Below are 25,453 nucleotides of genomic sequence, written 5' to 3'. Positions count from 1 at the left end.
TACACATTTTCCTCATAGTTTTGGTCACTCATCTGCCACATACACAACTATTTTGGATAAATGCATGGATCAGTAATGCCCCTAGCTTGTTCTATACCGCCTGCTTTGTTTGCTTCCTTGTGCACTGCACACCCTGGGAGTTGTAGGAGACACACAGGACCTGACAGCCAGTGGTCTACAGCTGGTAATTAGTACCATTTAGCAGCTGCTGAGCAGGATAGCAGTCTGTTATCCTTGCAGATCTCTACTGTAAATCGTGAGGAGTTGCTTACAAGGCTTCTAAACCAGCTGGCATAAACTTTCTCTGCATGTTGTGCGAGTTAAAGAGCAACTGAGTCCTGCTTCATAAAGAATATAAGTCAGCAGTAATTTGATTTATGCCAATTAGGTAGCATTGGCATAGGATCAACATAAATGTTGGTGAAACAGAGGGGGTGTGCAGTCTGTTCAGATGAAAATCTATGTTGTATGCAAATTCCATAACTCTTAAAATTAGGGAAAAGCATGGGTATGACAATGGTTTTCAAATTAAGATACTGACCACAGGTTGAGTTATTTTGCTGATGTGTGTTTTATTGTTTATCATTTAATGACTATAGGACTGGAAATTTGAAAATTCTGAAATAAATTTAACTTATTAATAAAATGCTGTAAGGTCTGAAGTTTTTATTCAATTCTACAAACATTTGAATGTACAATCAGGTGTTTCTGTAGCTGAAAATTTTGCCTAAAAATTATAATGGTAATTTAAAGAGCTTTCATACATATCTCTAAGGTGAACCTAGTGGGTTGTGAGCTTTTGTAATACTTGCCTGTAGCCTGATGATAAAGTTCTTGCTGATTGTAGTCACCTTTGTCAGGAAGTCCAGGAGAATCCATACATGGGAGACAGATAAAATATGTGTAAAAAATGAAATAGATGACCTAAATGCTAAGATATTTCATTCATTTTATTTTTTTTAACCTTGAAATAAATAAATCTTACTAACTAGGTGGAAGTGAAAGTTTTAAGAATAGCTATATTTAAGTTTACTGTGTGGTCAGCCACTTTCCCCTAAGGTTAATTTCAGAGTGTTAAACTTCCAGTAAATGTTACAAAGCTTTATTTTTATTGTAATTTTATCTCACTAACAGACCTTCTGGATCCAGTCAGGTCTGTGCTACCAGTTTCTGTTGACACAGCTATTTTGTCCTCGGAAGTAGCTATGCTGGCAAAACCCTGGCTGTGATGATAGACCCAGTACTTTCAGCTAAGCATGTGTTATTTTGTTTGGTGGTGTTGAAGGATTTTACCAACAGTTCTGTTATATACACAGGTCATATGTGCAGTGAGATAAAATCACAGATTTATTAGTGACTAAGACCTTACCACAACAGTTCTCTCCCTCTGGCCTGGCCAAAGCTCTGAATGGAGGCAAAACCAGGGGTCACCACGATTGCTTTTTGATCCTCGGTGTGCCCCTTGCAACAATGTCTTTGGGCCATAGAAGTGAATGGCTACTTCCAGTCTTCTCAAAATTACTGTGATTTGCACCACTGTTTTTCTACATTACTCTAAATATTGTCAGTGCATGCATTTGCAAGTAATGATGTAAATTAGGTTCTTTTTATTTGAAAGAGTAACTGTAAAGCAGATGGGAGTTGAGTACCATGAACTGGAAAAGAAAGAAAGTAAGACTTTAGGAATGAAGGTTCTAAAAAAAAAAAAAAAAAAAAGAGGGACAGAGAGAGGAATCAGATAATTCAGATAATATGTAGCTAGGCAAGGTGACCCAATAAGTACTAAGTCTTGTTACTTATAAATTATTTCAGAGTCTACATTGCTTTTCCATACGAATATCTGTCATGTCCGGGTTGAAAACAGATGCTTTGCCTTCCGCATCACAACTTAACTCAGGAGTGTCACATTTGACTACTGCCCATTGTCACTTCTGTGTAAGGAGATAGGTTAATTTGTCACTGCTTGGGCATTGTAAGAGGTACAAAGCAGGATTTTTTAGGCCATTGGGCTTGTGGACTTAATATTTTCCAGTGGATACACAGACTGCATTATATTTAATGTCTATAGAAATGAAAGAGGGGGAATTTGCCTGAGAAAAAGTTTAAAATATACCAGTTCTTGAATAACTGTAGCCCTAACTCATAAATTATTCTGCCTATGTCTACAATGATAGAAATGTCTGTCCCATGAGAGAACTGTGACTCTCCTCATGGGTCTCGTTGGAATTGGACCTGGTGACCATGTGGCCCAGAGACACAACCATTATTTTCCATATGGAAAATGTTTCCAGTTCAAGATACCTCAGATAGCAGGAGGGCTGTGCCCTCAATCTCCAGAGTGAAGGCAGGAAGCTGTCAGGGCTGGTGAGTGCCTGGGCATGGACACACAACGGTTGATGGCACAAGGCCTGGTAGGAAAGCAGCAGAGGATGAGGCAGAAAGAAAGGGACTTACCTTGTCACATGCTTACCTGTGCTGCTTGAAGTTCCCTCCCACACTGGAGTGATCAAGCCCCTCAGCTGTTTCCAAGGCTGGGGTCTGACTGATTTCTCCACAAATAAAGTATGGGGAAGAGCTACCATGTATTTTGATCTTCCATCATTAAGGCTGGGAGAGATGTCGAGTGGGGCTGTGGGAGTACCTCTGTCAGTCTGTTTTGTTGGAGGCTTGGTTTGTTTCTTTTAAAGGTAATGTTGTGTTGAATGGAGCACAGAAATCAGCCTGACATTTCCCATCATGCTTTTAATTTCAGAAGAGAATCAACGATCCGGTTGCTTTCAGGTCATGGTATTAGGATTCCTGGCTACCTGGAAAAAAATTATAAACTATGGGAACTCTAACAGGGAGAATGGAAACATAAGCCCTGTCCTTATCAGTACTCTGTTCAAACAGTGGGTGGTATAGCTTGGATAGGCAAGGCTAAAGCTCTCAAATTCAACCAGTATAGAAAGAGTAATTTCCCTCTCTTCATTTCTGAACTCTGTGAATGGCACGCTTATCTGTCCAAATGTGCATATTTTGTTTAGGGTTTGCTGCCTTTAATCTTTGCGCAGAAAAGATGGGAATTTATTTCCAAAAGTTCTCCTGAAAATGAGGAGATCTGAACAAGTCTGACAGATGTTGCCAATGAACTCTGGAAATATTTCATGTAAAAAAAGCAGTAGGATTACAAATCAGTTGTTTACAAAGCCCATTAAGGGTATGACTGCTCTGAATAACCACTGATGAGCTTGCTCCGAAGGAAAGCCTGAGCTATTGCACCAGTGATAGTGTGGTAACAGTATTGCTGCAGTAAATGGCTTTGTTAGGTGAACAAGACACCTTAAAAGAATGATTAAATTACCAACACTGGTACTCGGATTTTAAAATTTAATTTTAAGCTAGTCATAGCAAAGGCATGAGGTAAATATTTCTTCTAAGACTACATTAACCAAGCATTTATGACATCTTGCATTATTTCATTTGCTGTTCTGATTAAGAAATTAACAGAGACTAGCATTCATCCGTTCTCACATGTAGCTGAGTTGTGTAGCAGGTTTCTCATAAACCTCTTCGGTACAAGCTGAAAAGTATAGAGTGGCTGCTGAGGAATGAGCAAAGAGAACTAAAGAGGTATGAAATTGGAGAGAATTCTGAGTGATTAATCTGCACAGAGTTTAAGATGCCAGTGGTGGAGCAAATATCTGACTGAAGGAACTAATGGGCAAAATATGACACTTAACTGGTGGAAGTGGGAGGAGTGGAAAGACGTTACTACACATCTTTCAGTATCACTTCAGCAGTGATTCAATTTCATGGTCAGTTTATGCCCAAACTACTTTCAGCTATTGGTGGAAAGTGGTGGCTACACCATTCTTCCTATTCATACCTGTTACCCAGTGCCACATTCCCAGATTCTTGATCTAGTTGGGAAACTAATCTTTGCCGTGTGCCAAGTGACAAAAATGTGCAACTGGGGCTAGGAGGAGAATATGATAATCCATTCCAGAATCAGCAGCATTTTAACTATGCTTCTGCAGGAGTAAGTCATGTTTATGCACATAATGAACAAGTAAAGCCTTCCAGCTGGAGTTATTCCTGCTAAACTAAAGAGAACAAAAATAGATGTTAACAGGAACAAAGTTTGCACTTGCTGGCTGCTATTCCCCAGAGGAACAGTTAACAGGAGCATACACTGGCACTCTATATACAGCACAGTAGATGGCCAACTGTTAGGTTTTACATATTTCGGAGCCTTTATTTTTGTCTGTTCTGTTACTACTAAAACTGAGTTTGCTGTGAATGCAACATTGCCCAGCTTCTAAGTTTGTGTTACCATCAGTAGCAGATCCCTGGGGAGTTACTGATAGCCCTGGGCCCTCTGAATTCACATTTCAGACTCTGCTGTGACTTCAGATCCTTTTCTCTGCGGCATACATAAGGTCATGGATAGCTCTATATGCCAGCATAGCCAGATTATGTTGAGCACAGCACAGTGTAAGTGCTGCCATGTGGATCAAAATTCTTAATGCATTATACACACCACAGTCACACAAAGCTAAACAAAACTGTTAGGTAATTGTCACCTTGTCATCAGCCAGTTGCTATAACAACTAAAACAAGGCTCAAAGCAAGCCAAGACAAGCCCAGAAAAAGTAAAGCCTTACATCCCTAGTTCCACAGGCAAAGTTAGTACAAGACCTGTGCCTGGTAACAGGCACAGCAGTAATGACTGTGCTGCATTATCAGGCTATATAATAAGTCAGAATCGAGTCAATACAACCAATGGAAAGTGAAAAGGTATTCAGCTCTCTGGAATAATTTGGTTAAAATTTTAACATCAAGCATACGTAAAAAGGTCTGTTGATTATTATTTTTCTTTTCTGATGAGACTTCAATGAATTCAATGCTTCTGAAACACCTTTATTAGATATGAAATTAGGTACGAAATTCTATTAGTAGTCAGTATTTTTTTTGTGTCAAATCTAAAAGATATCAGAGAATGGATGGACCTGTTTTTACACACAAAGGAAGGGCTTCAGAGTTTGCTGAAAGTTCTTTACTCTTGGTTTTTGGGGTTTTTTTCAGCTAAATGTCAGCTTCCTGACTTTAAGTCATTTTTTAGTCCCATCTTGCTTGTAAACTTTTCTTACATGAAAGATTGCAAGTAAAACAAGTTTTAAAAGAAAGTCTTGCAAAAGCTTCCTTAAAATTGCACAAATTAAGAGATATATAGCATTTCTTGAACAGAGTTTTGTATTACTTTCTGTCCTCATTAGGGCAATTAATCCCAAATTACTAGCAGTAGCTAGTATTTACTATCTAACTACTTCTAGGCAGTAGTTCAATCAAAAGGAAAATATGAACATAAGGTGAAGATTTTCCTACTGACTAGTGAAGTCTTAAGTAAATGATCTAAATGAGTTGCATAGTAGGAAGGGGGATTTTGTTTCTGTGATCTTCTTTTCTTGATATTCTTTTTTTTTATTGTGTTTTGCAGAGGGGATAAATTCAAGGAAAGAATAATTTTTTTAACTTGCTTTTAAATGCAGAGGAATGTAGCATATAATCCTCATTCAGGACACAGACTTTTGCCCAACTGAAAGGAGAGTTTGCATATCTTGCCCTGGTAGTCTGTGTGATGTGAATTTTCTGAAGCACTGATCAAACTACTTGCTATAATGAGGAAAAATACACCAGACCAAAAAAAAAAGAAAAAAAAGCTGCTGATCTTCTATCCACATTCCCTAATATTTTTGTATGTGACTCAATAATTTGTTTATGGTTGCAATTATTTAATATTCTGCTTGAAGATCAGAGTTAACATATTAATTCTTTATGCTGCAATTTTGGTCTGCATTTCTTCTGGGAGAAAAAAAATCAAGGCAAACCCACAAATTCTTATGGATTTCAAACTTGGAAATAGAAATGGTCTGTCATCTTTTGGTTTCAACTGCAAGGAGCTGCAAAATGGATCTGGAAAGGCAATACTTTGCTTTGCATACCTTCTCTGTGAGAACAAAGCTTTGGGGGGTTGATGGGAGGAAAAGATCCAATAAATTGCCCATATTTTTTATACCTGAGTAGCCAGAGTTTCTTTCTGTCTCTTGGTTTCTGTTTTAGGCTCCAGATGAAATTCTTGTGGAATACTGTTAGAAATGTAATTTCCCAACCCACTGACCTTCTCATGTGTCCTGATTCTGCCAAGAAAGGTCGTCCTCCAGTGTCTTTACTTAGAAGGACCTATCCAAAAGCTGCTTTTGTGATCCCAAAGCTCTTAATGATTGAGACCCAATGACCCAACAAGAAACTCTGCATTTTATTTTTGTTGGTGTTATCTTTATGCCATCAGAGTCAGTTCCCACATGCAGAGATAGCCAGATGTAAAGGGTGTGTAAGTCCCTTTGTGAATGGGGGAAGGGAACAGCCTCCCTTGGGAAACTCCTTGCCTGTCTTATCCCACCTTGTAGAAACACAGACTGAGGATGCTGTATCATTATCAGTCCTAGTCAATGTAAGACTTCTGCCACCAACCCACCATGCGCTTACCCTGCCGCCACAAGATGTGTGCATATTTTTTTTTTTCCCTCTGGAAAACAGGATGGAGGAAAGGGAACACTTTGGAGTGTTAATTTCTTCAGGTGGAATCCTGATGGGATTGGGAGAATGAAATTATTTTCAGAGCCTTAAGAAATCTTCTGTGATATGGAAATATTTCCTGCCCTACTAAAGAAATGGCATAACATAGGAACATTGGAAGTATTAACTCTTGAGTTAAGGATGTAGTTGCATGCCTGTTTAAGGAAGGAGGATTTATGATAAATCTTTCCTCACTTTAAACCTGAGGTAGAAAGAGCACCTCCATATGTGGTAAGAAATTTAGGTATTAAAAAAAGGAAGGAACTTAGTTCTGAACCTCTATTTTTAATGGTCTCTCTCTGGATGAGGACAAGTGTGTGTTCAGTATGAGATTTGTGGATCTGAGAGAGCATAAAAGGAATGGTTTGCTTTTTCTTGTTCATCCATTTCTCCCAAAGTTGTGAAATTTTGTAAATACTTCTGTACCTTCCCACTCTGGTTCTATGCTGTTCATCTTGCTTAGCAGATGTTGTACAGTTTCTTTTATTCTATGTTACCTAATGCTCCAATTCTACTTTTGGTGGATATGCTGGGGACAACAGGGACTTCTAATAGTAACTTTTAAAGTGGCATTTGCCAGAATATATAAGTGTTTTATGGTTATGTAAATTAAATGAGGCAAAACCTTTGGTGAGGAGAAATAGGTAACAGGGAACTATTCATAAAGTAAGAATTTATAAGGTACTTTTGATTGATCTTTGATTTTCAAAGTTTAAAAAAGAGCAAAAGATTAAATGGATTTGCCTAACTATTGTAAATATTTGTCCATTATACCAGTGTGTTTTTGCTATATAATGTGTTTAGTAATGATGATACCAAGTGTTTCACTCTAATTTTACAGGCTTGCAACTATTTAACCAAATATTCTTTCTTAGGAGAAATTTTTCAAGGGCACCTGGTCAAAAATAATTCAGCGCATTCAGAAAACATCACTTCCATAAATTGACAATATTTGAAAAGAAAACTGACCCCTTTCAAGTAGTTTAAGTGGGTGTCTGAATGCTGTGAGAAGTTTATATGTACAATGAAAATGGAGTTGCAATATATTCCTTGAGAAAAAAAAACACATACAGAGAATGTATAGATAGGAAAGAGGTGGTGTTCGTGAGTCTTTTGACAGATTCACAGAAGAGCCTTGAGACCATCTCTATAGTCTCTGGCCATCCTGTAGGATAGACATCTCATTGGAACCCATTTCTGGGGTATTCACAACTTAAAATTTCTTTGCAGTTTTTTGCACAAGTCCATTCAGGATCTTAACTAGGAATTAAGCTCAAGATTTCCAGATGATGGAGACAGAAACCACCTGTGCTCCTACTCAGGCAACATTACTGGCAGTTATTCTCATGGAGAGAGGCCTTTTAAAAGGGTTTGTCATGCCAGTTTAATGAAGACAGGGTTGCAATGCTGGTGTGGAGTCCCCTGGTACTGTCAGGCATTGCTACTGTGCAGTTCTGTTCAAGGAATGAACACTGTTTCCCTGAGTTAGTCAGTGCTTTGATTCAGAGTGAAAAGGTTATAAAGTCAATAAAGACCATGGGGGAAAAGTGCTGAGTTTGCACACTTGAGTGAGCACCAGTGTGAAGGGTTGTGGTTTTGCTTGCACTTATAAGCCTGTTTTCATTTCAAAGGGGTTTGATACATGTAACTGGGAGTGGAGTTTGGCTCCAAATATCGTTCTAAAGATTAAACTGCATCAGTGATCTGCCAATGCACTGGAAAGGTTAAATTGAGTGCAGCTCATTTAGCTTTGGCATGATGATTAATTTCAAGATATATCAGTTACGAATACTAGTTTCAAGTATTTACTGAAAAATCCAATAATTGCATGGGAACTTTGCAAAGTAAAATAACACCAGTTAACTGTGATTTTGCTCCCAGCTGATCAGGTCATTGTGACCTTGACACGGCTCTTTGCTCCAGCTCTCCCCTCTGCTCTCCTATGTACAAAACTGACATGATCACCTATACACTTGAAAAGTCCTTGATACTGTTCATATTTACTGCTCATTACCAAAGGTCTTTTGCTTTACAGGCTTAGCTGTTAAAACAGGTGAGATGGCAAATGCTGACATGATAGTTTTGCACTGTTATAGGAGAGGTTTGCATATATTATTAAATCCCCTAATGAAGATGATGAAGAATCAGCCTATTAACAGTTCAGAATTAGGTATACTGCTGGTATATTAGATATATTAACTCTTGTTCCTCTTTTCTTTGATATTTCAGTGCTACGGCTGTTGAAGGATGGTGCTGACCCTCATATGCTTCTTTCCTCAGGAGGCTCCTTGCTCCATCTGGTAAGAGGGATTGAAGATTAGTGTTAGTGACTGTGGATAAATATGGTGGGATAGTGAGTAGCAGATTTGGCATATTAATGAAAAAGAAAGGCTTAGCAATATTTTTTTTAACTACACTGAGCTCTGCTATGGCTATGATTGCATCCAGCAATGCTTTTTAAATAAATGGTCATTTTCAAATTGCTTACAAAAGAATGGATCATGTCATAGAAGTGGTAGCTAACAAAGGAGAATGAAATGTTTTATTTATAAATTATCTGTGCAGTAAGAAAGAACAAAGGAAATATTGCTTGATTCCAAGTACAAAATTATATGGTTCAGAGATTCACCATTCCTATATGAAAAACCCCGATGATTTAGCATATTTCCTTTTGTTTTTGTGCATATTTTTTTGCACCAGTTTCCTACATGTGGATAGTTAACACATTATTTGCTTTTAGTTTATCATTATTTGCATAACAATTCTGATTAAGTAACAAGAAGATAAAATAAAAACAATTTGTATATAATAACCAAAATAAAAACAAGAGGTAAGGGCATGTGGAGGAAAGACTGACAGGCAGACAGAAAATACCATAGGAGTAGAATTTCGACATTGCTGAAACGAGTAGCAAAATTCATAATTAATTCCTACATCTTATGATCCTTTTCTTTGGTATGTGATGCTTCAGTTGCAGACAGGCTCTCTGTTCAATGTGAAACTATTTTAAGACTTTGTTGCACACTGTGGCTAAAAGAAATGCAACAAAGCAAAGTAACAAAAAGTCTGCTGGCAGAGTGTTTCCTTTTAGAACACTTGGATTGAGTTTCTCATAGTGTGTATACAAAATAGAGCAATTTATTGATGAAAAAGAGCCCCTGTAATATTACTGGACTCCAGCACACCTGTGACCATGTTCTTGCAAGATACAGCATTTCCATTATGGAATCAATCTGTATTTTCCATCTTCCATGGCCACGCTATTTACCAAGGACTTTAGGAAATAGAGGCCAAGGTAAGGGGAGAGTGCAGTACTGATTTGGAAGAGAGAAATTTTAATTCTCTTTTCTCTCCTCCAACTATTTGTCTGCTATAAAGGTGCTCAATCGCTCTTTAAAAATGCAATCCAAATGAGATGTTACTTTGGCATTCCCAAAACAGAGGCATCCCAAATCTTACCCCCTACCAAAAGCCCTAGAAGGCAATCTTTATCTTCAGTGTGGATGATTTGACATAAGTGTAAGGCATTTTCAAATAAAAGAAAGAAAAATTATTCTTCAGGGATTTTATGTTGCTTTGTCTAGTTTAGCTGATGCACACTTTTTAACTGCAGATAAAATCTGCAGCTGAACTGTGTCATTTTAGGTTTCTTGATCTGCATCACGCCCCAATTCACTGTCACAATCAGTATCTCTCGACTGGTGCCTGCTGCTTCACAGGCACCCATACGCTTCCAAAGGAAGGAAAGATTTCTGCAGTAAGAAATTTGCAATAGAGAGCTATGTGTAACCTACTGCCTCAGTTTAGTCAGAGTTACATGTTAGTACTCATAATTCATTTACAGGAAAATGCTCATCCTACTGGAGATAGAGGCAAACCTGAATTCAATGAAATTGGGATTTGACCTTGATTTGGGAGCAGTACAGAGAGGAGAGAAGAATCATGATACAGGGAAACAGATAAGCCAAGTTTATTTTCCAGCAAGAGTTGAAACTAGTGATTTGGCATGCACCTGTGTTATATTCTTAATTGTTAGTTTTACCACTGTGAAACTGCTTTGTCAGAAGGGGGGTTTAGATTTATTCTTTCCAGTTGTAAGCAACATGTTTTTATGCCAGAATGAATGGAAAATCTGATTCATTATATAATTCCTTCTTCCTTTTCCATAGCAGTTAACTTCCAAAATGTGATATAATTCTTAAAAAAAATCAAACGTGACACTTGATAAAGATTCTGCTTTTATCCCTGTAAACAGTATCCCAATATAGTGGAATCTAGGGAAGCTATGGGAACTTCAAAAGATTCACTGAACTCTCTTTAGGTTTCATGGGAGGAAAAGTACAATAAAAAGCGAGTACTTGCCTGAGCTGCCCATTCAGCGGGAAGCCCATGGTGCTGTATAAATTCACACAGGCAGTCACCCACCCCTGACCTTATAACGAAGTATGTGTGTAACAGTTTTATTCTGGAACTTTTACTGAGCATGTCCAGTTGTTTCACAAAATCCATTAAGCAGGAATCAAGGAGCAGCAACAAATCTAAGCTGCAACTAATCACAAAAGGCTCTATGTCTATTATTAATACAAAAAATGGCTCAGTGATACCTGTCATCTGTAGAATTTTTTTTTTTTTTTTTACTTAACAATGCCTTGAAATTGTGGTTAATGTTAGATTATGCTGATCTGTAATATAAAGTGCCTTACCTCTGATTTGTTAAAATTTCAATATAGAACAGCTCAATTTAAGTTGTACTGATACAATGAATGATACTGATGCAACAAAACAAAACTATATCTAGAGCTGCCTGGTAAGTTAAAGGAAATACATCAGAACTTAATTTCTGTTCTATAATTTAATGGTCAGTATATCTGGAAATCATTTAGGGCAGAACTTCTTTTATCCTGATGGAATTAACATTCATCTTCTGGGTTATGTCTGTTTATGAATGCAGGGGAGCATGCAGCTGCTGCATTCAGCTGAAGATCTCAGCTATATCTTGACTTCACAGTCAAATCCAATTACACACTTTTCTTTCTTCCTCACTTCCTTTAGTGTCCTGGCTTCCATGCCAGATTAAAATAAGTCTCTAAAGAGTTACTGAGATTGTGTGTAAGTCTTAAGGATCTTAACTGAGGTGCCCTGATTGTCTTTTAAGGTATTATCCATAACCTATGCATAAAAAGTCACAAATGTGACAGAGGAGCAAGGTCAAAACAATGTCTAGGCCATTTTTTTCTTTTCTACTAAAATTTGTGAGCATGACCAAGGTGTAGAAACATGCACACATACAGATGTGCATCCCTCCACCCCACAAAAACACCCTTAGTGTGAGCAGTATTTATCTGACAGAGAGGCTTGAACAGGAATCAGTATAGTTAGTGAGTTGGAAATAGAAGTGGGGTATGAAGAGGGGTGTATTATTGCCGTGAACTTCACAGAAGGCAGAAATTCATGTATGTGTGGACATATGTATGTGTGGGTGTACATATACTTAGATGCCTCTACTCATGATGTGATCATCATGCACTGATGCCTGTGCACTAATTTGGAATGACAATATAGAACAGAAAAAAGCCCCGTCCTTACTGTAGATTCAGCAGATTTCATACAGGAAATAAGGGAGTCTGTGAATCATGCACATGGAACTGGCAATCTCCACACAGTTATTTCTATAGATTTCTCAGCTGTTGTTCCCTACAAACACAGCGGCTTAACTGCAGTGCGTCATCCTCCCAGTTTAAATCGTATGTAATAAATTTATTTGTACACTGAGGAAAACACCATCCCTAATCTGCTCTTTTTTCTTCTAGTGTGCTCGCTATGATAATGCATTTGCTGCAGAAATTCTAATTGACAGAGGAGTAAATGTAAATCATCAAGATGAGGATTTTTGGACGTCAATGCATGTAGCCTGTGCCTGTGATAATCCTGATATCATCCTGCTACTGCTATTAGTAAGTAAAGCAATCCAATGCATTGTGTGATTGAAAAGGAGACAGAATGTAGCACCCTCAGGTCTGAAACTGCTGTATGAATGCAACATATTGCTATTAATGATATCAGTGAATGCATATATCGTGTTTGGTTTTTTCTTGACATTGCTTTGGTGCTCAGGATTTTAGAAGACATGTTTAGGACTTCAATGAGAATAAATTGCAAACATCAATGTCAAGTATCTCCTATTTCTTCTGTGTGGTCAGGAGCTTATATTGCTGATAAGCACTCAGTACCAAATGGGATATTCAGACAATTTCTTTTCTTTTCTCCTTGTCACTTTCTGTTAACAGTTGAGTTCTCAGACAATCTTATAAAAATCTTCCTCTGAAAAGGAAATATTGGCTCACTTATACTCAGTATTCATAAAAAAGTGCTTGTGGACATGGTCAAAATAAGACAAATTTAATATTGATATAAACAACTTCGACTTTCTAGTGCTGAGTTTGTCCAATATATAATAGATATGGAATTCAGCCTCTGTAGAGAAGAGTAGTGTGCCCAGGTGGCCAAGAAGGCCAGTGGCATCCTGGCCTGTGTCAGCAATAGTGTGGCCAGTAGGACCAGGGCAGTGATTGTCGCCCTGTACTCAGCATTGGTGAGGCCGCACCTCAAATTGTGTGTTTAGGTTAGGGCCCCTCACTACAAGAAAGCTATTGAGGATCTGGAGCAAGTCCAGGGAAAGGCAGCAGAGCTGAGGAAGGATCTGGACCACAAGTCCTATGAAAAGCAGCTGAAGGAGCTGGGATTGTTTAGGACAGAGAAGAAAAGGCTCAGAGAAAACCTGAAAGGAGGTTGCAGCAAGGCAGGGGTTGGCCCCTCCTGCCAGATAGCAAGCAAGAGGACAAGAGGAAATGGCTTCAAGTCGAACCAGGGGATGTTTAGATGTGATATTAGGGAAAGCTTTCTGTGCTGAAAGAGTAGTCAGCATTGGAATAGGCGGTCCATAGAAATGGCAGAGTCAACATCCCTGGAAGTATTTAAAAGGTGTGTAGATGTGACAGATAGGGCCATGGTTTAGTGGTGGACTTGGCAATGCTGAGTTAATGGTTGGACTCGATGATCTTAAATGTCCTTTCCAACCTAAATGATTCTCTGGTTCTGTTTTGTGCTTCCATTCTTAGGAGCACGAACCTCTAGTTTTATGCAAAGATGTTAATGCAGCTGTTTCTCTCAGTCCACGTAATATTGCTCTTTAAAACTAGTGCAGAAGCAGTTCACAGTCTGACTTAAAATTTTTTAGTATTTTTGTATCATTTTTAAATTTTCATGTTTTAAATAGGTCATTCCAAGGTCAGCATATCTTATCATTGTATTTCAATGTTACCAGTAAAGGAAAGGGAGAAATACTTTTAGACTGTATCCTTGATAATACCTTTCATGAAATCTCTGTGGGAGATTATTTAGTCCATTCCATCTGCTCAGACAAGAGTTTGCCCAGGACCAAATCTTCAAGGACGGAAACTCCAGACTCACGGGGCAACCTGTACAGTTAAAAAACCAAAAAAACAAAACCAAAACAACAAATAAAACCAGACACCTGATTTTAAACATTGTCATTACTCTTTGCAAACAAAGGATAAAATTTCCGGTAATGTTTTATCTCTTGTATTACCTTGATCTGTCCAATGTAGATCCCTCTGAAGCCTGTGTATCCTTTCTATATATAAATGAACAGTTCATTTATACAAACTCCTGTACTATGGGAAACTCTTGTAATAGGGGGAATTTTCAGAAGTTCTGAATGCAGTGCTGTTGTTGTCATTAATATGAGTAGTTGAGGTTATAGAGGACACTCATAAAATTTTCGTCTTGTTTTTGCAAGAAGCTCGATCTTATTAAACCTCAAGTATTTCTATACAGGGTTATATCAAAAATAATTTTCCATTGCCCATCATTTGAGTGTTATTTGATTTGGTCCCTGTTCCGGTTTGGTCAAATTTAGAAATATATCCTCTGCGAGAAGGCACAACCACCCCTCCCCCCACCAGGTTCAGGGAAAAAAAAATTCTCCTCGAAGGAAAGTGAAAGAGACAAAAACTATTTGTTTAACAAACACACAGGAAAAGGATATAATGCTAAATAATAAAATCTTCTGCTGTGAAGAAAAAACCTGGGAAAGTGTTAGAGTCCTCCCTTTGGTCTCCTCAGAGCTGGGGCTTGGCCCAGGGCCAGGCCCTCTGTGCCCAGTGGAAAGTCCTCCTGATGTGCTCTGATATTAAAGCAATCCACGGAAAAAGGGAAAAATCCGAAATTCCAGGGAAGGAAAAAAAAAGTTCAACTCTCAGTCTCTCTCCGGAGAAGAAGAAAAAAAAACTGAAAAAATACTGGTTGAAAGCTGGCTGGGAAAAAAAAGTCTCTCTCTCTGTGTGACCTTGGACAAGCTGCAAACTGCTTTGAAAAAGTTTTGCTCAGTTTTTCCTTCCCCCTCTCAGGCTCAGTTTAAAGGCATGGAAAGGCACAAGAATTAATTTCTGGGCAGAGGGCAGCGATATGGGATACACACCATAAAGTCACCCCAAGACAGTCCCTGTTGGTTACAAGTTGCCTTCATGTGAAGGTTCTAAGTACTCTCTGATAATTTGGTGTGAATAGGTTATCTAATATATTAAAATCTCAATAAGCAGAGGTACACCCATATGTATTTTTGCAGATAAAGTTTGAATTGTCCATATTATTTGCAATAACTTCTGATAAATTTGCCCACAATTTAGGTGGTCAGCACATTTAAAGGCAGAATTTCCTTGACTGGATAAATAATAACTTTATACTCTCCCTTCTAGAGTCAAAATAAAGATTTTTAAATTTTTAGATTTAAAGATTTTTAAAGAGATGGCAGAGGAAGGGAAATATTCTTAGGTAAGCAGTAGTTTTTGAACCATGACATTAATGCTATCTTTAATAATATTTGACAAAGTAAAGATGAAAATTGAGGTTGGAGAGACTTATTTTTCACAATTCTGAATTGCCTTTGCATGAGCAATTCACATTAGAAATTACTTTGCCTTCAGGTTAGAGTGTTTCATGGACCATATCTAATGTGCAGCATGAGCCTCGATAATGCCAGTATGAACTATAGTCAGCTTCTATTATGCCACCGATTTTCACTGGAAGAAAAAATAACACTTCTTGTAACCTCAGGAATTACTTTAAAATAAATATTTCTTCTGGACTGACTTTATAGGCCAGACAATACAATATTTTCTGTTTTAAATATGCCACCTAAAAGGTAACAGCATGGTCCTTTAGTTGTTCAATTCTGATTTCTGGAAAACTGTCACAGAAGCCAGTGGAGATTTCCTCAGTGAGGACTTCAAAACATTTCCTGAAGGAGGAAAAAAAAAAAAAAAAAAAAAAAATATATATATGGTATATGTAGATCTCAGAAGGCTATCAATGAAGATTTACTTAAACATGCCCAGTTTCTGACTTTACCCCACTTTTGGTGGTCTTCATTTTTCTCTGTCTGAGACAAGATAGTGACTTGTCATTCATCATCTTAGGTGTGGTAACTCACAATTTCTTTGCTCTGGTGGATAGCAATGACAAAATCAAAGCTCGTTCACTACAAACTAGGAGGAGCTGTAGCTGTTTGTAATGTGGTAATCTGCTGTCGTGCCCTGTTAGAGGGCTATTGGGGTTGTGAGCACTGTTTTTGGAATAGATGCAGAATGAAATGCTTGAAGCTATTTCTTTCCATAATTTCCAACACTTTACCCTAGGTGGTATAGCTTTCCAGGGACATATTTTTGTCTTCTCAGTTTGTAGCTGTCAGCAAGGGGCGGGGGAGCCCTGAACTGAACAGCCAGGAGATCCATCCCGTGTCTGCTAAACAGTCAGTGAGTGAGGAACTTACCCTGGGGCAGCACATGAGGAGCTGCAGAGATCAGAAGTGATCCATAGGGTCTGGCTGCTGTACATGCCGATGAGGTAGGAAAGGTCACGTTCATCAGTCACTTCTTGACCGAATCAGCCTTGCCTATTCTCCCTGTGGCATAGGGAATTGCTTTTCATGGATTTTGTATGAAGAAAACTCCTGTAGCGGGTTGAAGAGAATGCTGAAGTGCCTTTCATTTAAGAACAAATGTGTGTAGGCTTGTATACATTTGTGCCCACATGAAATCTCTTAAGAGAGTATGAACAGCAACCAGATTTATTGGAAGTATCTTCTCTGTCATTCCTCACTTTGGAAGGCTCAGGACTGGATGCTCTGTCAGCAGTTTCATCCGGTTGGGTGTGGTCTTTTTGCATCGTTTTGGGTGCATTGCAACATTTTATTTTGTATTAATTTCCTGCACTTGTTCTATATTGAATTGAAACACTAGCCAAGATTTGTAGCTTAGTAGCTAGTGTTCTTTGTCCTATGCTACCAGAGTTACAGAATGTCTGTGCACCAGTATTTAGATGCTGCTTCCTCTTTGTTAGCTGTAGCAAGTGTTTAGTCCTCTCAGTATCCCTTGAAATGGCTGCAGCTTTAAACCTGTACCCATCACCTGCAATCTAATTGTTCCTCCACAAAAGACAATTTTTAGCTTCAGATACTTTTAATTGATACATAAGAGTGGGTAACCTTCACTTGACCTGTGCACTGTTCAAACTATCTTCTTGTCATGACAGCTCAGCCCCACACTGTCTCTTGTTCACTCCACTCAGGTCAGGATGGGGGAAAGAATCGGAAGCGTGAAAGTGAGAAAACCTGTGGGCTGAGAGAAAGTTTAATAGGTTAAGCACAAACTGCACACATAAGCAAAGCAAAAGAAAAAATAATTCACCGCATCCTATCAGCAGGCAGGTGTTCAGCCATCTCCAGGGAAGCTGGGCTCCATCACACGTAATGGTGTCTTAGGAAGACAAATGCCATCACTCTGAACATCCTCCTCCTTCCTCCTTCTTTTCCCAGCTTTATATGTTGATCATGAGGCCATATGGTGTGGGATATCACTCTGAACAGTTGGGGCCAGCTGTCTCTTCTGTGTCCCCTCCCAGCTCCTTTGCACCTCCAGCCTGCATTGGTGGGGTGAGGTGAGGAACAGAAGAGGCCTTGGCTCTGTGTAAGTGCTGCTCAGCAATAGCTAAAACATCCCTGTGTTATCAACACCCTCTTCAACACAGCCCCACATTGGCTACTGTGAAGAAAATTACTCAGTCCCAGCCAGAACCTGCACACATGGGGTAAACATTGATACTGTTGCAATGTTCTATATTAACATTGGCTACTAAGGCAGTAGGGTATATCGATAAAAATACCACTTTGTAGAACGTTGCATTTTCTTTTAATTTTTGATCACTCTGCATTATTTATTATCATGAATTCTGTGTTTTAGAGGATCAGCACTGGATCATTAAAAAGACAAAGGAAGCCAAGCAGTTTAGCCACCCCACCTCCTCCTCAGTTCATCCACTCCAAAAGCATTGGAAAATTAAATTGTAAAAATATGACCGGTCAAATTCTGATTCAAGTCTCTGCAATTCCATGATATATTTTTCTGGATCCTGACCCATTCTTTTCTCTCAGTTTTTGAAACATGATGCTTAGCTATTTATTAAAGGGTTCACAGTCCTATTGAGCTCCCACGTTTAGTTCTTTTTCTCAAGATAACCATGGCTGTGCTGCTAACCACAGGTTTCTTTATGACTTGCTGCTTACAACACTTTAATTTCAGAGCATAGCACAGGTAATCATCATGGAGCTGTACAGTCTGGCTCACACATTACAAGTTGATAACTGATTTTTCTTTATTAATGTATCTTTCTTTTTGGTTTGGGGGGTGTTTTGTTTCCCTCCTCCCCACTCCCAAAGAATCATGAAATCTTCTGATGTTCACTGACCTAAGGCTGAGAGCAACAGAGAAAAAGAAAGTTGATGAGAATATGTTTTTATGGTGTACTTCTCTTTATTTTATTATTGTAAGGAGGTACCTTTTAGTGGGCAACATGAATGTTACATTTTCACTATCTTCAGTGCAGATATTGTTAGATGAAACTAGGAAGATGGAGACTGTACAGCAGTTGCACAGTAGAGAATTATTCTTTATTTATTCTTTCATAGATCTGAAAGCCTTACTGTGATAAACGTGGCAGTTAATTAACTAGAAAAGCAGAGATCAGTAGTACGTCCTCAGAAAAATTTTAATACATTCTTTTTATTGACCTTACTAGGAAAAGTAAGTGTACCTTCTGTCTGCTAACTAATTAAGTATGTTTTATCATGTGCTTTTTGGAACATAGAATAGAAGCACAAAACGCAAATCTGGCGTAGAAGGCTAAAAGTACAAATTAAAAAAAAAAAAAAAAATTGAAGCTGCATATTTTTTCTCTCCCCTATTTAAGAACTTAGAAAAATCTGTGCATAGCAGTGTGCAAAAGGGGGTTACCATAGAATCATTCATTAGATATACAGCAACAATAGATGAGCAATGTCAGGTATATAACGCCATCCACTGTATGGGTAATCCACTTTTGATTTTGGCATAAAATCCCTTTTCCAAAAGCGGATGTATTTTTACTGGAAAAAATATACAGGAACAGACTTCCTGGTGGGAGTAGAAAAGAAGTCTTTATGGGGCTGTAACTCTCTTCTGCTCCCCCACACAGTTGATAATGGCACGTATCCAAAGTCATGTAATCAGACAGCAGTTACATAGTTATTTTGCCCTTGTTCTTTACAACTGCATTCAGACTGTGTTAACAAGCGGAGAGGAATGATACAAATACCACTATCTTTAGAACGTAAAGAAAGATCTATTTCATAGTTCCAGAAGCAATTACTTCCTCAGAGGAAGCAATTCTGCCCTCCCACTCAATCTTGCTCAGTATGACTTCCTCCTTTGAGTCCATATGAGAGGAAGCAGGGAAGGGGACAGAATGAAGAGCAGTTAGAGGTCGTGAGGAGACAGTGGTTAACGGTTTATAGTATAAATGATATGTGGCCTGGAAGAAAAATGATTCTTCTGTCTTTCTAGAGTAGTAGTAAGAAACTTTAAATAGCAGGTTTTTTCTGTGAAAGGTGTGGGTATCTATTTGAATTCACTCGCAGTTTGCAGAGGCTGGTGGATCTGTGAGAAGTGTAGGAGGGAACTTTCAGAGTGTGTACTACTGGCTTACAGCCTTTCATCATTGCTGGCTGGGATAACACAGAACTAACCTAGATGAAGGCCACTAATTAACTAATTTAGGTGATGCCTTTTAATGAGTTGCTGAACACCAGATGGCAACACTCGAGGGAAACTGTAGAAATATTAGTCTTTCTCCAAAAAGACTGGGGAAAAGGGATGAAGCTAGCTGGTGATGCAGCACTGAAGGTAGTCCAAGGAGAGATAAGAACAGGAACCTAGGTGGATACAGCAAAATGGTCAAAGCATTTGACTTTGAGAACTATCATGAAGGTAATGAGATAGCCTAGAAAAGAAATGAGGATAATATAAAGAGAAAAGAAATAGCATTGAACTTCAGTTGACAGGAGAAATAACCAGTGAAATAGAATCTGTAGTTCACAGTACAAGGAATGCTAAATCATGGGATAAATCAAAGCCTTTTTACATGGGAAGTAGCCGCAGAAACTGAGACTGAAGAGTCTGTAAATACTTATTTGATGTCTAGAAGTCACTCTCACACACACACACTTTCCCTCTCTGCCTCCTTTCATCCCTCCCCCCAGCTTCCTCCCTTCCTATGTCCAGGTGGAAAACATTTGGGGTTGGGGATGACACTTAGGACATAGACCATGGCTATTAAGCAGCAGATCTGTATACTTTGGAGTTCTTAGCATCAGAGCATTTCCAGAAAATAAAAACTCATGGAGGTAAAAGAGAGTTAGACCTGTTGGAAAAATATCACCCCCAATTTTGGCTGGAGCAGGTCAGGAAAAGTATGCTAAGAGATGGACAACATGCCCAAAAATGGGGAATTTTTTGGATCAGCTTCACACTAATTCTCTTTTTCCCCAGAGAAAGAGGATCAAGGAATGACAAGATAATAAAAATCAACATCTGGCTTTGATCTTCAGTAAACATAGTTTTGTGCTATGAAGAAGATGGTCTGGGGATGTTCCACCACTGGGGGATATTTGTAGAAGGTGAAATTCATTCATTATGCCAAGCAGCCTCTGCTTGAATCACTGACATAATTATTCTGTGAGTTGCTCATGGAGTAGCTAGGGAATTGAGGAAAACTTAGTTAAATTGCAGAAGGGAAAAGCTGCTTGTTAGTGAAGAACTTGGTAACATGACAACAGCCTAGCTATTAAGACAGAAATGGGCCCAAGGGTTGCTGAGGTTTCATTAGAATGGGTCCTATGATGTTATTTTATTTAGAGTTTTCGGTCTTAACCTTGAGAGGAAAAATAGGAGTATGATAATGAAATGTGTTGAAGACAATGCTGCAGTATCTTATCTATTGGGGTGAGGATTACAATATCATGCAGAAATAATAGGGTATTTTTGAAGACTTAATAAAAATGGCTTTACATTTAAGTGTACAAAGTACAAGGTCATACTCTGAGCAACAGACATTTCTGTGATATGCTCAGGAACCACCAGCTGGAAATAAGAGAAAAGATCTCAGACCTTTAGTGAATTTTAAGACAATTGTATGCTGCAAACCTGTAACTTCAGGTGGGGAAAAACAGATTCTAGGTTTTGTTGGAATGAAGATGCTTCCAAGTGAAAGGGAAGAGTGTTGTTGCCACTGTCCAAGGAATGACAGCCTGCAGTTAGCTATCTACAGCCATGTTCAAGAATGGTAAATTGTACCAAGAAATCTTGCAAGGATAAGTGTGGGAGTAAAAAGCTTATCTTAAGAGAAGTGAGTAAAAATAATTTGTTATACTTAAAAAGAACAAAACAGGGAGGTTGTAAAAATTTCTCTAAATATATCAGAATAGAGGAAGAGGTAAAAAAAGTTTTTAAAACCTGAAGTTACTGCTAGCATGAAAGCAAATGATTGCAAAAGTGTCCAACAATAAACTTAAGACAGAAGTTAAACTAAGCTTTCTTAATGTTAGGAGATATGTTGGAAAGCAGCATTCCATGCAGGAGTAATAGGGATTAAAAAAAAACCAATCCCAAACCCTAACTGGCTTTAAAATTGATCTTAAATTTCTGAATGAGGTTATGTGTTATGTGTTACGTGCATTACCAAAGTGATGCTTCAGGAGACCCATTCTAGTGGTATATTTCCACATGACAGCTGTTCAGAGGGCGGTGTGGATATAATTATTCTGATTGTGTTCTTAAGACAATAAAGTAACATAGAGAGGATATTAAAAACATAACATAGTGAACAATAGCAAGTAAAGTTATGTGGTAGATAGTTGATGCCAGTCAGACTAAGCTAAATTTCTATAGCCCAAAAATAGACAGGAGAAAAGTTCATGGAAGAATGCTGTTCAGAATGAGAAGTTAAGTACTGGGCAAACATACTGTTTTTCAAGCGTTTTAAATAGTTCTATTTGTTTGTTTTTAGTACTGTTTCCAGATATTTGAAAGCAAAATACATAATGGACTAGTATGAAATCAAAGGAAAAAAAAAACCCAGCTTTTCTTTCTCAAGGAAGGAAACCCCAAGGCCCCAAAGCTAGGTGTTTAGTCTCTGGAAGTAAGTTGAGAATGTCATTTAGATCTGTAATTAATTGTGTGCCTCAGAAGTATTTGTAAGAGAAACTGCAGACTGGTTCATAAACCTGAATATTACCTCAATAAGGTATGAGAAGGCCAACATATGAGAAATATGCCAGTTGAAGGAGCTTGATTAATCAGGGAAATAATTATAGAATGGAAATAGAAGTGCTAAAAAACAATCTTTTGGTGATATTTGCTTGAAATTATTTAGTAGTTCCTGTTGAGTTGTACATTCTTACTGTCTGTCAGGTTTTGTCAGGAGCTATACAAATATAAGAAATATTTGGAAATGTGAAAATCTGAATATGCGAAGTCTAGTGCTGTGGTCTTCCAAGTGAATGCATGCCCCAAGAGGTGCACAGGGTGATTAATTGGGATTATTAGAACTTCTGTAGTTATTTATTTTTATCTAAAAAATATAAGGAAGAAGTTAAGCTTTACTAATAGCTAAAGCCACCCTTACTCCACCCATAGGTCAGAGGGAACTGTGTTATGAGCAGTAGGCAAGGTGTCCAGAGGGAAGGGGTGCTCCACATTGAAGAGGGGCTGGCACTCATTCATCCTCTTGCAGTGCATTGTGATGAGTTGCAGTTTGTGAATGCCTGGTTGTGTGGATTTATGTATTTTGTTACTTAGTTTTAACTAAACTAACCCTCACTAAATGGGCAAGTGGCTTAAAAGATTCCCTCTGCATTTTTCTTTTATGAAAAACAAAAGGTGCCTGATTTGGTGACCTTTTCTGTGATGAAAAGTTGTGGAGAATGGTATGCTATCTAGCAGATATTTTTTGTAAAAATAAGCACACTTAGTCCTTTCAAAGCAAAGGTGATGGTTTAACTATGAATAGGAAAGTAACTGCTTTTCAAAAGAAGCATGATGTGGGGAGAGCATTTTGAAAAGAGGTGTTTTGAAGCTTCTCCATTGTTATATGAATTTGTTGCTGAAAATTATGCATTTCACCTATAAAAGCTCTTGTATTTGTAGATAAAAAAACCCCTTGGAAACAGAATTTCCTAGCATTTTTTAAAAATTTCTGGAGTTTCAGTGGGTTCTGAACCATTTTATGTTAAACATTAAAATGCATCACCTTCTCATTAGTTGACAAGACCAAGTGGCTGACATCAGGGAAGATGGAAATTTCCTAGCTAAATTTCAATAAAAACATCTGTTTAATTGTTACATGGGATAGGAAAGTCAGTATAATTTAGTAATCATGACAAGCAATGGACTTCTTCTGTTTGGATCTATATATCTTTGTGAGCTACGTTTTCCAGCTGTGATGGATTTTGGCAGCAAGTATTGAAGTACACTGAACTTAGAACCAGGCCTTGAATCACCATATCATTAGGATTGAAGCCAATTTTTTTAAAAAGATGAGGTATTAAACCCAATTTTTCTCATTAAAAATAATTGTGAGGCACCCCATTTGTTGTTGCTGTTGTTATTATTACTGCAGAGTAAAAAGTTTTTTTACCATTAATTAATAAAGTAAAAATTATTTTATTACAATATTTAATATATTAGTTATTTTCATAAGAGCTGTCCCCCGATGCTAAAAAAAGCCCCAAACCACTCAAACCAGCAGCCTACCCTCTCAGTCTTATATGGCTTTTTGTGTGTTTTCATTTCAGAAATACTGGAATGAAATATCACTATGGCATAGTTTGTAATGCATAATTTAGAAGGGCTTGGGAGCATGAACGTGTGAAAAAAGAGCCATCAAATGAATCTCCATGAATTCTTGAATTTCTGAGTGAGCTAGTAGGGGAAAATGCAGCACTGATACAATTTATCAAAAGTTCAAGGACAGCTTATCTTGATATGCCACCATAAAGATTGATGTGTAAAGTCGTTGAAAAGAAAACTGCTGCAGGAAAAACTGGCTTAGGTATTGAAAGCAGCTGGTTTAGGCAAATTATAACAGTGCAGGTTTAGTGCAGGTAATAAATGAGGTGACATGAAGGTCATTAAAAGACTCACATTTGCTCATGTGTTTGAAGACTTTTCAGTTAGAATAGGAAAGGTGAAGGAAAAGCATTGACCTTCCAAATCTAGAATAATTGGTATAGACTATGAGTGGAAAAAGTAGGTAATTCAGTTCAGTGTAGAACAGTATAAAATAATGAAACTGGGTTGGATAGTGAAGTGTAGGAGTTAAAGCCATGAAAAGAAAAATAATGGAAAGTTGGATGTACTTTATTTTTTCTGTTTTGATAATAAGCTTGAGCAAGATGTGGTTGCTGTCTGCAAGGATGAAAGGCTAAAAGGATGTTGGAAAAGGTATAAAAGCTGGTTTATGAAAGCACAGGAGAAAACTAGCCTTTGTATTACTTCTGAGTAACAGCTGCATCTTCAGCTGTTTGAAATCAAAGTTTATCAAATCAGACTTGCCTTAATTTCAAATTACTCCTATTAGAAACTATGATATACTGTGAATTTTTAAAACACAGTAAATAATATTTTTCCAATTGTTAAAAAATGGAAAGTATTTGTTGAATTAAAGTGAATACTTCAAGATTACTGACTTGCATTTATTGGCAAGAAGGGTGTTCCTTAAAATTAAGACAGTACTGGAAGGTGGAAAAATTCATTTTCTGAAATGAAGACCAGAGAATGGTAGGGGAATGATTATGGACAATTGTTTCTTGGCAAGGTGATAGGCAGTTGATAGATTAATGCCTATTACTTCATCATTGACTGCTGAGATTACACATTATGAAGATGAGGAAAAAATTTGTCTGATAAAACACGTATATAAATCCTTGATGGGTGACATAGCATTATGTCTTTGAAGTGTTTATTTCAACTTTGTGTAAAATTCCGTCACTTTTCCAATATATGCATTAATCCACAGAGACCAGTTATTGCAAATAAACCTGGAGTTTTATGTTTGGTTAATATATAAATGTCAGCTGTGGTTATACTTGTACTGCTAGGATTTATAAGCATGGTTTTCTTGCCATAGAATCAATGTCAAAATTTGGCATGGAGTATATATTTCCCCCACAGTTTTATTAGGGACTCATTTGTTGCAGTCCCACACAGCAAGTTTCTGCTTTCTATGACTGAAAGATTTTTGTGTCTACCACACTTTGTTCATTACCCAGGCACAGGAAAGTGATTAACTGCTTTTCTGGTGAGTTCTCTAACTATACACTGATGCTCTGAGAAGCCAGTTTTGTGTTAAGGTGACCGGCATACTAAACTTCCTAAATAGATTTCGT

At 37.9% G+C, this 25,453-nt stretch overlaps 1 protein-coding gene across 6 annotated transcripts in view; it reads left to right on the top strand.

Annotated features, from left to right (window-relative positions):
• MYO16 (myosin XVI) overlaps nt 1-25,453 on the top strand; it is a 368,841-nt gene that overhangs the window by 116,377 nt on the left and 227,011 nt on the right. For all 6 annotated transcript variants that reach the window (XM_010394347.4, XM_039550108.1, XM_039550096.1 and 3 more), the window contains exons 3-4: nt 8,848-8,918; nt 12,429-12,572. In XM_010394347.4, coding sequence (XP_010392649.3) covers nt 8,848-8,918; nt 12,429-12,572 — 215 coding nt within the window. The remainder of the gene's footprint in view (nt 1-8,847; nt 8,919-12,428; nt 12,573-25,453) is intronic.

Source organism: Corvus cornix, chromosome 1 (assembly GCF_000738735.6).
Source record: "Corvus cornix cornix isolate S_Up_H32 chromosome 1, ASM73873v5, whole genome shotgun sequence".
Lineage (NCBI taxonomy): Eukaryota > Metazoa > Chordata > Aves > Passeriformes > Corvidae > Corvus > Corvus cornix.
The sequence above is the reverse complement of the archived record's forward strand: the minus strand, read 5'-3'. Positions and strand labels throughout refer to the sequence as shown.